The 17,358-nt window shown below is 36.1% G+C and overlaps 1 protein-coding gene across 1 annotated transcript in view; it reads left to right on the forward strand.

Annotated features, from left to right (window-relative positions):
• The window catches only part of LOC145995882 (uncharacterized), an 88,068-nt gene extending 75,384 nt beyond the window's left edge, over positions 1-12,684 (forward strand). Inside the window, exons 3-8 of the mRNA XM_083132030.1 lie at positions 1,039-1,518; positions 2,782-2,870; positions 5,368-5,503; positions 6,884-7,022; positions 9,334-9,479; positions 11,809-12,684. Of these exons, the coding sequence (XP_082988156.1) occupies positions 1,039-1,518; positions 2,782-2,870; positions 5,368-5,503; positions 6,884-7,022; positions 9,334-9,479; positions 11,809-11,964 (1,146 nt within the window). The 3' untranslated portion in view covers positions 11,965-12,684. The remainder of the gene's footprint in view (positions 1-1,038; positions 1,519-2,781; positions 2,871-5,367; positions 5,504-6,883; positions 7,023-9,333; positions 9,480-11,808) is intronic.
• Positions 12,685-17,358: the final 4,674 nt, after the last annotated feature.

Below are 17,358 nucleotides of genomic sequence, written 5' to 3' on the forward strand. Positions count from 1 at the left end.
TGGATGAGTGATGATATGATGAAATTGATGAATGGACACTCACAAACATCCATGCCCAGGCTGGGATTCGAACCCGGGACCCCTTACGTCGTAGCATGATGTGCTAACCACTCCACCATGGGGGCTGGCTTAACCTTTATTTATTCGACCCCTACTTAAGTAAAGTTGGAAATTAGCAATTATAAATATTTTTATTTAATGAAAAACCCTACCAGAAGGCTAGTTAAGATGAAAACTGAAGCTGTACTTTAAGAAGATAATTAGACTTGGTCTACTTGTTAATACATGTAAGACTTAATGCTCTCTTGAATGTAGTACACCCTGGAATACATTTGGCAGACTAGCGAGGCTCTGGCATCTAGACTTGTGGCCAGTATAATCTTCTGTGTGGTTCGTGTTGTCGATTTCGTGTGTTTGTGAATGTCCCTTCATTCATCTTCATCTTCCTGATTAGCCAAAAGAGGCAGAAAAGTGAAATAAAATTAACTGAATCAATCATTGTGACAGCAAAAATTCTTAACCACATATGTAATGTCTTGACTTTCTTGGCATGTAGTGTGTCTCCAGCCTTGACTGACATCTGCTTTATGCATTTACAGTCAATGTAAAAAATCACATTTAGTGTGGAATGTGTACTACATACCTAATTATGTACATACTTTTATGTTGTTTTTTTAATTTTTTTTTATTGGAATGCTTCTTGAAAATTCAAGTTTATCAAATAAATATGCTAATAAATCGTACGCACAACCTAAAGAGGGGCAAATTATGTCAAGTAGTCTTTCAATTGGCAACGTGATTTGTGCATCAGAATTCAATCACTGTTTGGGAGTATAACTCTATGTATACCTTGTATGTTACCTTACTTCGAAGTTTGGAGTTCACTACTACTTCTTCTCAAGTAACCAATCACCTACTGGAAATTGAACCCGGGGCTGCCCATGGCAAAGACAAGAATGGTAACTTTGAGATTTCTGGTGAAAATAAATATATTTATACAATAATATTATATTTAACATGATCCACTTTTATTTGCAGATGTTTGGAGTATGCTGCACAAACCCTGCCTATCCTACAACTCCAAGACCAGGTCAACCTCCTCGCCCTGATCCCCCGGCAGTTCCTACGCACGAACCAACACCAGTGACTTCAGAGTCCCCACCCACTCAACCAGGTCCTGTTCCTCCTGACTGGCCACCAACTCACCCTCCCCTTCCTACGCACTCTGAACCTCAGACCCATCCACCACTCCCAACTCATGCACCATCAACCACAACTACTTGGCCATACCCATACCCTACAAACCCCACAACAACTTCGACAACGTACCAACCGATCCAAACTCGACCGACAACCACCACAACTAGGCCTCCTACTTATCCCACCCACCCTCCTCCACCACCACCAACTACGGCAGCTCCTGTGAACGATGGACAATGTGGAGTAAAGAACTGGTACCAAGACCAGGAAAGGATCGTAGGTGGTCAAAATGCTGAACCCAACGAATGGCCTTGGATGGTACGTGTACCCCTGGAGTCAAGTTTATAATTATTTTCCTTATCTTGAACAGAGGAGTCATAACTACGCCACACATTTTTAAATGCTAAAAATGTATATTATTTATTTGCTTTTCACTGGGTAAAATGTGGTCAGCATGTTGTATAACACCACCTCTAGTTTTTGGATTTCAATATTGGAATCTGCTACTGTTGATCCCTAATTGTCCTCATGATGCTGTGTAAATGGCAAAATTTTTGGAGCTCCCTCCAGGGATCAAAACTAGGCCTGTTCATTTTTAGGTGAGAGCACTGATGGCTAACCATTTCATTACACAGCAGATCATGTTAAAAATATCATACACATACAGACTAATCTAGTCTTGTCTATTCTTAGGCAGATTTTTAATTTCCATTTCAACATATAGACTGTTTTTGTAGGAGGGTTTCTTCAGAAAAATTCAAAAGTGTAAGTTTCTGAGTTTTCTAACTGGATTTGGTTCAATCTATCCATCAGCATATCAGCCAAAACACATAACCAGCACAAATTGGCACAAGAAGCAGAAAATGTTGAAAGGCCTAAAAAAATGCTTGGGATTGTACTTTACTTCAGATGTATCATTGTTTTATCACTCAAACAATATTATATAACTTGTTTTACTGTCCCATGAAAAAAAGCCAGACAAAGTTATATTAGAGGTGCCAATCCAGTACACAGGTTGAATTTTTATACCAGACAGAGAGGATGATCATATCTGACCATTCTTGTCCATTTTTAATAATCTGCATTTAAGTACCATGATCATAAAACATGACGATTTGATTGCTTTTTGCTGACTCTTTAGAAAAACTGTAGCTTGCAAAATGGTATTTTTTTAAACTTGTAATTTATAAACACATGTTTTATGCATTAATACAAAAAAAATGGGAAGTGTATGAAAAATAAACATTTCTTGTTGTCACAGTCAGAATTTGTGGTTTGGTTATGAGCTCATGTTTAAATAAAGAAGAAAATATTTGCTTAAAAATCCAAGCTCTTGTTATAACACTAATATTGGAGTATACTACCTTTTCAATGCTACTTGTAAAAAATGGAATTTAATCTCATAAAGTAAAGTCTCGCATACTAGTTATTCTGCGATGCATATCCCTCCATTTAGAGTGAAAAATTACTAACTTGCCAAGCCGATTTAAGAGTTTATTGTGTCAAGAGAGCTTCGTTGACTTTAGATATTCTGTTTAAAGTGGTTAATAGATTATCACATTGGTGTGTTCATGTTTACAGGCAGCCCTGTTTAATGGAGGACGTCAATTTTGTGGAGGTTCCCTCATTGACAATGTACATATATTATCAGCTGCTCATTGTGTTGCACAGTAAGTATTGACTCCATTTTTCTGTTGACAAAATATGTGCTTGCTTTAAATACAATGCACAGTTTTTCTCTACACTCAATAATACATGATCTACATCCAAGTTTTCTTCATTTAATTCAATATTTCTGTCATTATTATGTTAAAGAAATTACAATTTAAATATATTCATAATGCAGGACACCTTGTTCAAAGTTTGGAATAATATTAACAAGCAGCATTTTGTTAAGTCATTCTTAGTTTATTGAATTCCGTTGTTGCTATCTTGCTTTCTAGTCCCCAGGTACATTACTTATTATTTTTCAAGTCGAACCACACATTTTCTCATGATGTTGAATCAACACCAACATTTGGGGATTCATCCTGTAAAGGAGCTGTATTGCATGCCATATCAACACGCAAACCTGTGTTGATTTGATTGAATGATTTAATTTATTTTACTTCCCTTTTTTTTTGCCACTTTTGGCTAATCCGAAAGATGAGGATGAATAATGATAAGATGAGATGGCTAATCCGGAAGATGAGGATGAATGATGATAAAATTAGATGCATGAAGGGACAATCACGAACATGCAAGGACACCACAGAACAGGAGCTCCACTGTTATACTGGCCATGAGTCCAGAGCCTCGCTAGTCTACAAAATGCAGTCCAAGGTGTACTACATGGAAGGGAGGTTGACATCTGGGTGTCGCCTATGAGCACACACACACACACGTGCTGAAAGTAACACATTTGTGTTAGGTCCACACTGTATACAGATAGGCTAACAGGTATGAACTTCAGAGTTTCAAGGGGAAATATGAACCACCAATATGTTTATTTTACTCTGATTTTCTACCACTTTTTGCTAATATCAAAGCTGAGGATGAATGGTAATACATGAGATGGATGAAGAGACAATAGCAAACATATATGGATGACACAACATGAACCTCACAGAGGATTATACTGGCAGAGTGTCCAGATGCCAGAGACTCACTAGTCTACAAATGCACTCCAGGGTGTACTACATGGAAGGGAGGTTGACATTGGGGTGTCTTTACAATGGATCACCCCTTACAACCCAACTGACATGTGTCTAGAAACGCCCAAACTCAGGACCATTTCAGTACAATGCAATAGTAACACAGTGGAAGGTTATAAACATGTTGTCACTCCATACTTCCTTATCCTAACGAATGCTATACATTAAATAAGTATCATATTTTTTGTCAATGTTTAAATGAGGATTAAATGTTACTGAGACATAAATGAACAGAGAGAACATCGGAGGAAAATATACACTGTGATTGGCTGAGCTGATAATCTTACTAATTTCCACTGATATCAATGCTTGAAAACAACTAATTAAAAGTTGTTGAACATATTGATAATATTAGTGTGTAAGTATTCAATTTCAATTCTATGGAATAATTTATGAAAGACTTGCATTGAAATATTCAAGAATTACATCCGAACATTAAAATACTTGTTATGTAATCATTAGGGCTCGGAAGTTAAACACCTATAATTTGCCAAAAAAAAAGACCTTATAGGCCTTATATATATAGACCTAAAAATATTAAAAAAGGACCTAAAAACTGAAAAAAGGACGTATAAATGTGATCCAAATTAATTAATAACTTCAGTTATCCCTATCTGACTTGAGATCTTTGCAAGTGCATGCTGTCTGGTCGTATACACCATGCTGAAAGCTTCAAAACAAGAGAAATTTGCCACTTTTTTTCAGCCAAGTTACGGTTAAAGGACCTTGTACCGTACCTGCTTCAGTTGTCCAAAAATATTTTCTCTCGTTTCAGGGATGGTTCAAATATATTTCTTCCTTTCTTTTTTTTATTTCTTTACTACAGAAAGGATGTTTAAGAGGTGATGAACTGATGATGATTCGAATTGAGAATGGGCAGCAAAAACGTAGTCGAAAGAAGGTGAAGTTGCAAAAAAAAAAGCCTTTAGACCTAAAAAAAAAGGCTAAAAAAGGATAAATAAAACCCACCTTTCTCTGGCCTACAACGACCCAAAATGAACATATATTATGTTGGGCCTCGTCTTCGAACACTAGTTAAAAAAATGATTTTTCCTCAACTTCCGAGCCCTAGTCATCAATAAAACCCATTTTTCATACAATTAAATTAAGCACACACACAGGAGATGTACTACGTAGAACTTTCAGCGAAAAATGCAGGCTCGACCAGGACTTGACCTGGGTCTCTTGACATACCATGCCATTGCTTTGCAACTGAGCTACACAGTAATCCATGAGTGTTGCCTGACATTTTTGCAACCTGTAACAGATCAAAACACTGGAAAAATATTGGCCGGTATCGGTTAATAAATTCCAACACATACTTTCTGAAGCTGATATTACAAGTAGGGGCCAATACATCGACATCAGCTCAGCTCGAACAATAAAGAGTACTCAGAAAAATCACTGAACTTATAAATACATATTCCTACACAACTCTCTGTAAATCATAATTGTTCTGTATTCTTTCTTGTAGCATGAGCTCTTGGGATGTTGCTAGACTGACCGTGAGACTTGGCGACCACAACATCAGATTAAACAGTGAAACACAGCATCTTGAAAAGAAAGTTAAAAGGATTGTTAGGCATCGTGGTTTTGATGCACGAACCTTGGTAAGTATTCTGTAACACACTTGCAATGCGTTGTTAATTTACCTGAAAAGTCAAACCTAATTATCCTCTCAAGTGCATCAAATTATAACAGTTATTCATTTACATCCTTTCACACGTTCCAGGGCAGTTTCTATAATAGATTGAAAGCAGGGAAGCATTTTCAAGGCATTTTTCAGAGGAGAGTAATGGGACAGAGGGAACCTACTATTAAGTGAACTTTGGTTCGACTAAGCATCCGCATTGGACACGTGGGACTTTTGCCGAAAGTGGCTCCACCAAGTGCATGTTTGCAAATCATGAATAGCTTGACAAGAAGTCCATAAATATGTCATTTGGTGGAGCCTGGCGTTAAACAGCATATTGTACTGTAGAATCTAGTATATGCTCATGAAATACTCAATGTGAATGAACCCTAATGGTTTCTAAAAAGAAAGCTGAAAAATTATTCAAATCCTTTGGAAGAAATATTTATATACAATTAGAGAAGAGTAAAAATAAAGAAAATTAGAGTTGCATTTGACTTGAACAAAGAGATGATTTTTATATCACAAACATGCAAAAGAGAAATATACTCAGCGAGATACGTACATTGCAAAACTTGGATACTATTTCAGATTTCAGGGTACGTGCCAATGAGATATTGTGTAATGCTTAAAATCCATATTCAATTCTCAACCACAAAGAAAAGTTTTAAACAACTTTCAGCATGGTTTATGGCTTAGGAAATGCTTGAAGAATCTTCCACCATTCTTTGACTCATAGTTTTAACTTGTTAACCATAAAAACCACACAAAAGAAAAAAAAAAAACACAATAGGAGACACTTTAAAAGTTTGTCCAAGCTTCCAACTCCAGAGCTGGTTGAGAGACAGCGAAGACGACGTGGAACCTTAACCGCATCTTCTCTAGACCTGGAGTCGAAAGCTTGGACAAACTTTTAATCGTGCTGTTTATTTGTTTTGTGTGGTTTTGTAACAAGAATGATGCTGGTACATAAAGTAAGAAGTTTTTTAATCTCTCATAATACACATGAACAATTTCAAAAATTATTCTACATATCCTCATTACATTGTGCTGTTGAAATGTAAAACTATTCTTTGAATATTTCCTGCAACACCTCTAAGATCAAGTTACATATACGCTCATTTGTTCATAGATTATGTGTTAATATTACATGCCTATAATATTGTGGTAGAATAAATTATGTGACATTTATGAACTTTGGTCTTTAATGGAAATCTTCTGGTTTCACAGCATACATTAATTTTTTTCTATCAGGTTTATATTACATTTAATTCTTTTTTTTATGCAAAAAATGATTAAAACTTGTCCTGCATGATAATATAGTAATTCATCATATTAACCCTTCTTATTTTCACAGTACAATGACGTTGCAATTCTGACCTTGGATTCACCAGTAACATTTACGAAGAATATTCGCCCAATATGCTTGCCTAGTGGTTCTACATCATATGCTGGTAGAACAGGGACTGTCATTGGATGGGGCAGTTTGAGAGAGAGTAAGTATATAATTTTCAAATTATCTTCTAAAGGTTGCAATTCAATCACCAGGAAGACAAATCTTGCATAGCTATAGAAATTTTCATCCTCTCAATCTCATGTTTTATTCTGTGTATGGTTACTAAACAGTACCGATTATTTGAGGTTGCATGGAAAGTAATATTTTTCGCATCATAATTCTGCATAATATGGTACATGCTTGTAGGCCAAAACTAGAGGGCAAATTACTAGGAAGGTAAGGTAGACAAGGCTTAGCATTAAGATGACACAGTGCAGGGGTACCTGTACCCCCCCCCCCTCTCCCCCTTATAGTCCCACTGATGAAAGTACTGATGATAATAATAATTATTTGAATTAGTTTCCAAATTCAAGTTTTTGGAGGAATAATGATGATGTTAAAGAGATGAGTAAAAGAAGACTAATATTTTAATATACTGCTGGACAAAAGAAAAACCGAACACCTTAATATTTGACATCTGAATTGCAATTACATATGAATTATGCTCTCAGTTAAGTATTGAACAATTGAACATTCATTATTGAACATTTTCCATAGTTTTTCCGTTTATTATTTATCTATTTATTTACTCGTATTTACTTATTTGGAACACCTAGTAGGCTCAAAATTAATTTCATGCAATTTTGATTTAATTTATTGATTTTCAATTCCTGTTGATGTTATTTTGTTTGTCTAGAGGCGCATGAATTTTGGTTCATAGTAACCATAGTAACAGATATTATTGACATTGTCATTGTTGGTGTTTTTGTTGCAAGTGTATTGTAAGTTTGCTAGGTTAAAAATGAGACGTAAACTGGTAGTAAAAGCAGTAGCTCTTCGCGATGATGGTCGTAGTGTGCATTATATTGCTAGGGTGCTAAATATAGCACGAAGTACTATCCATGAAGCTCTCAGATGGTATGATGCAACTGGTTCCTATGGTAGAAGACCAGGTTCTAGCATTGTTCTGTTCGGAAACGATGCACAACAGCACGGGAAGATCGTTTAATGCGTATCATAGTCTTAAGAGACCGTCGTACGACTTCAAATATTGTGGCACAACGTTTGAGAAATGTTCATAGATCTGCGATTTATTCACGAACAGTTCGTTCGTAGAAGACTGAATGAAAGTGGTTTATCATCTCGGAGCCTGGCTACAGGTCCCAGGTTGTTAGCACGTCACCAGAAGCGAAGACTTGAATTTGCTACAAAACACTTACATTGGAATGTGGAGCAGTGGGAAAAGGTTTTATTCTCTGATGAGTTAAAATTCAAACCTACGTTCATCAGACAGGCGTGAACATGTGTATAGAAGTCCTAATGAGCGTTATGCACAATGTTGTTTCGTTGAAATAACACCTTTTGGAGGCGGTGGAGTCACGGTCCGGGGAGGTATCTCTTTACAAGGATGTACAGAGTTGGTTATTGTAGAAATGGGGCAATGGCAGCTCGCAGGTATATTACAGAATGTGTGGCAGATCATGTAGTACCATATGCACCATTCGTAGGCCCAGACTGTTTTTATGCATGATAATGCACATCCTCACATTGCGAATATTGTCACGGAATACTTGGATGAAGTTGCGATTAGAATGGCCACCACACCACAAAGTCCGGACCTAAATCCGATGGAGCACATCTGGGATCAACTGAAATGACATATCAGAAACCGCGCAATAGTTCCAGAAACAATTGAAGAGCTAAGACGTGCTATTCAAGAAGAATGGAAGCAATTGGACCAAGAAGTGATTGCCAACCTTATTCGAAGTATGACACGGCGGTTACAAGCTGTAATTGATGGCAGGGGAGGTAACACCCGCTACTAGACAGCTTATATAACCCACCAGTAGCACTTAACAATATTAAAAAAAATATTGCTAAGATTATTTTTTCTATTTTTTTTTTGGTAGTTTTCTGTAACTTTCGTTTATGTTCTAATTTAACTTATTAACAATAAATTTTAATTTGCTTTCTGTTGAATATATTCAGGTTTTCTTATTTCCAATAATTTCTGAAACATTTAATTAACCTTCGAATCAGAATTTATGCGTTATCACAAAAAATGCAAGTGTCCAGTTTTTTATTGTCCAGCAGTGTATTAAGGTAGTGTGTGTTCCATCCCTGAAGTAAACTTTAAATTAAAAGCATTGTATACAACTTTAAAAGTGAAAAATAAATAAAAAAAAGAAGTTACTAAAGATTATCCGTACAATTTTTCCTATTGCCAAGTTTAATTGCAGAAAAATAAATTACTTGTTAAATTAACTGTTTCAAACTACTACTATTTAATATCTAATCTATCTAATTGTTAGGTGGTCCACAGCCAGCTATTCTGCAGAAAGTGAACATCCGGATATGGACTAATCAAGATTGCAAATCAAAATATGGTCATCAAGCACCAGGTGGTATTGTGGAGCATTTCCTTTGCGCTGGTCAGGAAAGTCAGGATTCCTGTAGTGTAAGTATGAGCAGATACTGCAGGTAAAATTATCTCCATTTTCACAAGCATGTGTTTGATTTACTTCGGATCTAGAAATTTTGTACACCAAAAAGTTTTTAATGGAGGTCAGGCTGCTAAAAAAAAATTGGTAGGAAAATGGAGTAAAATAATTACAATTACTTATTTTTAAAAGAAAATTAAGTCCAAGTGAAGGTGAGGACTGATCTATAACTTTAGATGCAAATTGTGCTTCATTTTCGAAAAACTTTATATAGGATTCAGGTATTTGCACACATGGATATAGATATATAAAATGTAATTTCGTGCAGGACCGTATCCAGAAATATAATTTGGGGGAGGGTCCAGCCAGGGGTGCCCATTCCCCTATGCATGTCATAAGCCCCATAAAGTTTTAAATGAAGACAGTGTTATAACAGTGATATATATTAAGATAGTGATATAATAACACTATCCTATTAAATATTAATAATTATAATAATAATTACTAGACACGCACACACTGACAAATAGTGTTTTTTTACTGCCTGGTGCACAATACAATATATTGTTTCTAGTATTTCACCACTGCATGTATTATTCTGACAAAAACTTTACTTACTGTACAAAACAGTTTCTCATGGTGGAGTTCAACATGGCTGAAGACAGGGCTACATTTATCGTATGAATGGCAGAGTGCGCACATGTTCCTTTTGGGCATTGTTGATTTTTTCATGATTGCACACCATAATATCTGCCACTCCCATCCTAACCTCGACTCACGAAGTTTTTAATGTCAAGACCAAATATGTGACATTGTTCAAGAACTGTCAGATTTTCAGCTGACATATCACTAGCACTACCCAATGTGATACACAGATGTGCCCATCTCCCCCCCCCCCAAATCATATCATGTGTCCATCCCAAATCATACAATTCGCACCCTCAAACCATATCGTAATCCCTACAAAGTATTTAATTAAGGTGCGTGTCTACCGAAAGTAACTTAACTTTTTTCTTAGCTTTTTGTTTCAAATGATGCACCTGCTTTAAATTAAACAGTATACCAACACTAAGCATTATATTTTTAGAAGTGATGTTATTAATGAATATCGAGAATATCGCTTATGTCTTGTAATACAGCATAAAACATGACATTCACCTCAGTGAAGCACCAAGCACGCATTCTTGCAACAAACAATTGCGAGCTAAGCAAGGAAGAAAATTTTTTCATCCATTCCTTTGCAGGCTTTCAAGAATATAATGACTTGTCAGTACTTTCTTAGGATCCCGAGATATTTAGTCTTTTCCAGCTTCTCTTTTGGCATGTTCGGGGTAGAAAACGTGTGGATACCATATCGCTAAATACAGTCTCCAAAATTTTATGTTGGAACTCTCTCTTCACTACAGAAATCCCTTGACAATCTAAGATTTAACACTTTATCAAGAGCTTCATATCTCTCGATTTATATTTAATACACAATCCTACCACCAAAATTTCCATGCCATAATCTAAGACCTAGAGTTGGATACTGTCTCCCCCTCCAACGTTTAATTCAGAACCCCCCCCCCCCAAGAACCCACCTGTCAATTAAGGCCTAATATGCCAGTTGGATATTTCTCCCCCCCCCCTCTTCGATAATACCCTTAAACACTTTATTTTCTTTATCTAATGGATTAAATATGGTGCTTATAAGGTGTAAAACTTTTACATATATTTTGGAAAATGTATAAATGTTGAATTTTACATTATTTGAAAGGAAAAAATTCCCCAAAATATCTCAATTTTCAAAATTTTGGGGGGTCCGGACACCCTGGACACACCCTTGGTTTCGTGCTAAATTATCACTTCGTCTATATTAAAATGCATCTTATGATTGGAGTGGAATACTCGCTCACTAATATTACTCAATATTTTGAACAACTTTTACTTGTTACAATTAGTGTCAGTGGGAATCCACTAATTCCTACTAGAAATATTTATGCATCCTATTGTACAACTTCATTCCACATCAGATAAGCTCATAAAAAAAAAAGTTTAATTTACGTTCTATTTTAATATCACTCCTAAACGAAAAGTCAGAAGTAAACATCTATAGCCTTAAAAAAAGTTAAGTAAATTCTAGTGAAAAATGTTTGATCTGGACTCAAAAGCAGGTCTCGTTATATCATGCCATCTCTCTTACAACTGAGGATTCTTCACTCTTGCTGTTCTACCTTCATCTGTGCTACATCTCCTCATTAATCATTTTAGCATGCATTACGTGCATGATCCAAAGCAAGAGAATTAAAAATAAATAATATGTTGTTTTATGTGTACACTAACATGATTTCCTATTGTTGTTTCTAGGGAGACAGTGGAGGCCCACTTATGATCTATGAAGGCAGGAGATGGATGCAGGTTGGCATTGTGAGCTGGGGCATTGGTTGTGGTAAAGGACAATATCCCGGTGTGTATACTCGAGTAACACATTTCTTGCCATGGATTCAAAAGAATTTGAAGTAAATAAGGGTCCCTTACAGATGCAAAGCACAGCTATGGGAAAGCAGTTCCTTTGAAGCCAGCCAGCCTGCGACTATGTAACGAGACAAGCGTCTCAACCTATTAGTCACGATTGTTTTTAAAATGATGTTCAAAAGTAAAATGAACTCAATATTTTTTTTTTTCTGTCAGCTGTGATTTTCATTCGAGGGATAATATACTTATCAATAAATCACCTACATGTTTCGAAATGATCTTTATAAAAAAAATGCATGCCATCAGACGAATGAAGAAAAATGAAAGTCAAAGACAAATGCATATTTTCACAAACACACATTTACTACCTTTAAAACAACATACAAGTGTTTGGAAAGCATTCTTTGGCTTTGCAACAATACACATCTACGTTTCTCTACGGTAAATTCAAATGCTAGTCAAATCTTGCGAAAAGGGATTTAGGAAAATAAGATATACACTGGTACCTCAAACTTAGAATTCAATAGTAAAATTGAGTGTTAATGCAGTAAAGGCATCTTAGATCTTTTTAAAAAAATGTATTAATTTGAGGGGCTTTATATTGTATTCTTTAGGGGAACCAGACAGTCTGAAAAATTTACCAGTGCCTGTGTACCCTCAATAAACAACTTGAATCATTTTGGGGTATTTTTTTGAGGGTGATGTGTTAGATGACATTTCTAGTTTTTTTTTTGTGATGAACTATTTAAAATAAATTTAACTTATTGATGAGTGAATTTTATTTTAAAATTTCTCTTCTCCAGTAACGAAGTCATGAAAAGAAGATAAAAGGAACCTTACAAAAATACTGTTATTTTATATTGTTTTAAAATCCATTGTCGGATGAGAAGAAACTGCACTTACCTTCACTATAGGTTTACTATTATTCTCTAAGCAGTGTCGTAACTAACAATTTTACATGCACATGTTTCTCTATACCAGATGGTTACATTTACAACCAAAATAAAAGTTATACTATTTTTTGCTACCGGAGGTAACTTCTCAAAGAATCTAGTTCAAGCTCTCTACACATGATTTTAAAAATGGTAGTAATTAATGAGCAAAATACTTTTTTTGGCAGTTACGGCCAAGGGTTTTTTCCAGCTGCATGGCACCAGATGGAATTAGCTGTAAAGTGACATTAGGAATTTCATATTTGTCTTAAGGTGGCAGTAGTTTTGGTCCAAAATGACAGCACAGATGCATATCTGAATTCCTTTGAGGATATGATTTTCTACTTCCTAAATACTATATCAGGAGTTCCCAAACTTTTTCATTTCATGGCACCCTTAGTGTTTCAAGATCTTTCCACGGCACCCAAGTCAGAATGTAGTCCTATCTAACACTTGCAATGCTCAGTTAGGTTGTTTGCCTTAAGTTACAAAATAAACACACATTTCAAATTCAGAAACATTATAAGTACTAAGTACTAAGTAAACAGTACTAAATAAGCACATATTTAAAACAATCATATCTAAAACCATGTGAAGCATGGAAAGGAAAGAAAAATAATACTGCTACAGAATTCAAACAATCCACATATTAATAACTGATTGATTTTTTTTACTTCGCTTTTAGCTAACTGTGATGAGAACGAATGATAAGATGAAATTGATGAAGGGTCAATCGCAAACATGTGTGACAGAAGCTCTAAAGAGGATTCTACTGGGTGTGAGTCCAGGCACCAGAGCCTTGTTAACATATTAATAAAAATAATCCCATTCGTTGGGATTAGTAGATATAATAAATGTTTAAAGGATGGTGTACATCAAATACATTAGATGATTCACAATCGTATTATCTCTTTGCTAGACTCATGAAAATATGCTGATAGTAAATGACATTTCTTTTCCAAGACTAGTGAGTATTGAGGGAAGTAGGGCCAGCCGCACACCGGATCCAACACGACAAGTCACAAAGAGAGACAACAATTCACAAAGCGACATGACGAAGTCATTTTGTTAGTTAGCTAAAATCTGATGGTAGATTTCGTCCATGTACGCTATAGGTCTAGATCTGCCTTTTATAATTTGAGAAGCAGGTTAACAACTCATAATAACAGTTTACAGCAGAAAGCAATGCATCAATGTACATGTACATGCAGAATTAATGTATCATTCTATATGTTGTGTAGAGAGTCAGTTTTTAATATCTCAAAATATGACTTAATATCTTCATAAAGATACAAAAGGTAGTAGCATCGTGCTTTGACCTTTAATTAAACCTTAATTCATAGGTCAAATAACAATACATGAGCTATTTACCTTATTTTCTAAGGGCAACATAATCTGGTCATCCAGATTTTCTGTTTCGGCGATCTCCTGTGTCACAATATAATCACGTTTAATTTGCAATTAAATCAAAATATCGCTGCCATGATACTGTCATGATACAGATCAACTACAGATCAAATTTTTCACATCAGACAGACACTTGAAAAAAAGTGGGAATATAATCAAAATGTCCATCAGCTATTCATTGATTTCAAAAAAGCATATGATTCGGTCAAAAGAGATAAATTATATAATATATTAGTAGAGTTTGGAATACCTAAGAAGCTTGTTAGTATGATAAAAATATGCACCAGTGAAACAGAAAGTAAAATTCGTGTGGGTATTAATATGTCTGACAAATTTACAATTCATGATGGGTTAAAACAAGGAGATGCATTATCTCCATTGCTCTTTAATTTTGCCTTAGAATATGCTGCAAGGAAGGTAAAAGAAACTAAAGAAGGACTAAAATTAAATGGTGTGACTCAGTTGTTAGCATATGCAGATGATGTAGACTTACTGGGGGATGATGTGAATACAATTAAGAATAATGCTAAAATATTTTTCAAAACTGCTAAAGACATAGGTTTGGAAGTTAACAAAGAGAAAACTAAATATATGCTTACAGGCCGAAACCAAGTGTTAGGTAATAATCAAAATCTAATTATTGATAACTCATTTGAACCAGTTTCCAAATTCAAGTACTTAGGAGTAATATTAACAAATGAAAATTATATTAAAGAGGAAATAAAAAGTAGGCTTAATTCAGGAAATGCATGTTACTTCTCTCTCCATAAACTTTTGTCTTCTCGTTTAATATCTAAGAAACTAAAAGTTAAAATATACAAAACCGTAATTTTGCCTGTAGTATTATATGGATGTGAAACTTGGTCCCTTACATTGAAAGAGGAACATAAATTGAGAGTATTTGAAAATAAGATCCTTAGGAAAATCTTTGGACCTAAAAGGGATGAGGAGACAGGTGAGTGGAGAAGGTTACATAATTTAGAACTACATAATTTGTATTCATGTCCAGATATTATTAGAATAATTAAATCAAGAAGACTTAGGTGGGCAGGCCATGTGGCATGAATGGGAGAGGAAAGAGGAGTTTACAGGATTCTTGTTGGGAAACCTGATGGTAAGAGACCTGTAGGAAGGCCAAGACGAAGATGGAGGGACAACGTTGAGATGGACCTAAGGGAAATCGGTAGGGATGGAAAAGAGTATATAGAACTTGCTCAAGATAGGGAAAGATGGAAGGCCTGTGTTGCTGCAGCCATGAACCTTCAGGTTTAAGAAGGGTAGGGAGTGAATTAGTTAGTTATGATACTGTCCCCCAGTGTGGAAATTTTGGCCTGAAGTTTTCAGTCTGTAACTAGATATATGTGGTTGAATTGAATGGATTCATGCATGCGCAGATAGTTTTTGTTGCAAGCTGCTCCTTGCAATACCAAATTCCCCAGACATTCACAAACCGTCGCAACATGACTCAAGGCAACAAGTCAAATCTTTCGTCCAGTGTGCAGTCGCCCATAAGTGTCCCATGTCAAATCTTCCCCGAGTCAGTTTGCAACAAAAATGAATCGTCAAGTCATGTCGTGTCAGAGCAGGCCCGTAGCCAGGAATTCTTTGTGTGTGTGTGGGGGGGGGGCAAGTTGAATCCTAGAGGGAGCAATTTTTAATATACGGTGTCGCATTTGCAGACATAGCAGGGTACACAGAGACAGTTGCCCCCTCCCCTAAAAGAGATAAGTAACAGAAAAGGGATGATATCTTGAAACTCCAACGAACAAAAAGAACTTCGAGCAACATCAAATAGCAATACTTCGAGAATGGCCTTTCCAGATTGCCAAATAATATAAAGTTTAACATAAATAGGCTAATAGGGACTGTATCTACTTGATTACAGGTCGATAATATTAAAGGACGATTAATATGTACCAACACCTTTGGGCCGCTCTGCAGAACTGATTAAGGGAGTCCTTTATAAATCATGCTTCATAATGATTCCCTCTAGTTTCCAGCATGCAAGATTTTTACGCACAAAGGAATCTTACGAGAATCCAACAACACCATTGTGTTGTGTTATGGAAGAAAAATTGAATTAATTAAATAATAATGGTTACATATTATCTACACTTTGATAAAAGATAAAGGTAAAGTGTTCCCCTGTGCATAGCACGACGCCATGAAGACGTATAGGGGGTGTGGGGGTAACGCCCCACACTTTCTTGATCCAGTCGTGAGTGGGGGTGATGTGATCAGCATCACGCCCCTGACCACCTTTACCCCCCAGGGTTTCCCCCAGGTACCGATGTTATTCGACGCTGGGTGGGCGCCGGGGCCGCTTCCATCGTTAGAAAAGTTCCTGGATTTGAACCGGCCGGGGATTGAACCCGGGACCTTTAGCATGGTAGTCAGACGCGTTACCGACTGAGTTACCGATGAATTGTTTAATCATTTGTGAAAGCGGGAATTAAAACTTACAGGAAGGGAGGGAGACGCATCTTAAGAATAGCGAAGAATGCAAGCAAGAAAAAGGAGAACAGAGAAGAGGAAGAGGAAGGGATGATCTACGAAGTGAAATGTAAAGAATGTCAGTGTGTACATAGGAGAAACGAAAAAAAGGCTCAGAGACAGGTTGAAACAACATAGGGATGATGTACGACTTAAGAGAGAGAGAAATGCAATATTTAAACACACGAGAGAAACAGGACATGACATAGAGTGGGATGAGGCTAAGCAGATAGGAAGGGAGAAGAGAATGCTAGTGAGAAAATGGAAGGAAGCCAAGGAAATAAGAGAAGAAAGGTGAAGAAGACATAATGAACTGGAATGGGGGACTGAAGTTAAACAAAGAATGGAAGAAGGTGTTAGAAAGAGTGGAAAGGACAAGAGAGAAAGAGGAGAGGAGAAGGAAGAAAAATGAAGGAAAAAGAGCGTGAGATACTCTATATGAATATCTCTTCACATTCTATATGAAAGTAATTATGTTTAGCCTTTTAGGTGAAAGTACTGTTGGAAAGTGAAAGCCACCTGCTAGAAAGTTCCTAACAACTTTCTAATAGTCTGGAGGGAGTAATGTTTGTGTATATATAATGCCCTTTTTGTGTATGTTGTTACTTTT

The sequence above is a fragment of the Lepisma saccharinum genome, chromosome 1, assembly GCF_977018435.1.
Source record: "Lepisma saccharinum chromosome 1, izLepSacc3.1, whole genome shotgun sequence".
NCBI classification, from domain to species: Eukaryota; Metazoa; Arthropoda; class Insecta; order Zygentoma; family Lepismatidae; genus Lepisma; species Lepisma saccharinum.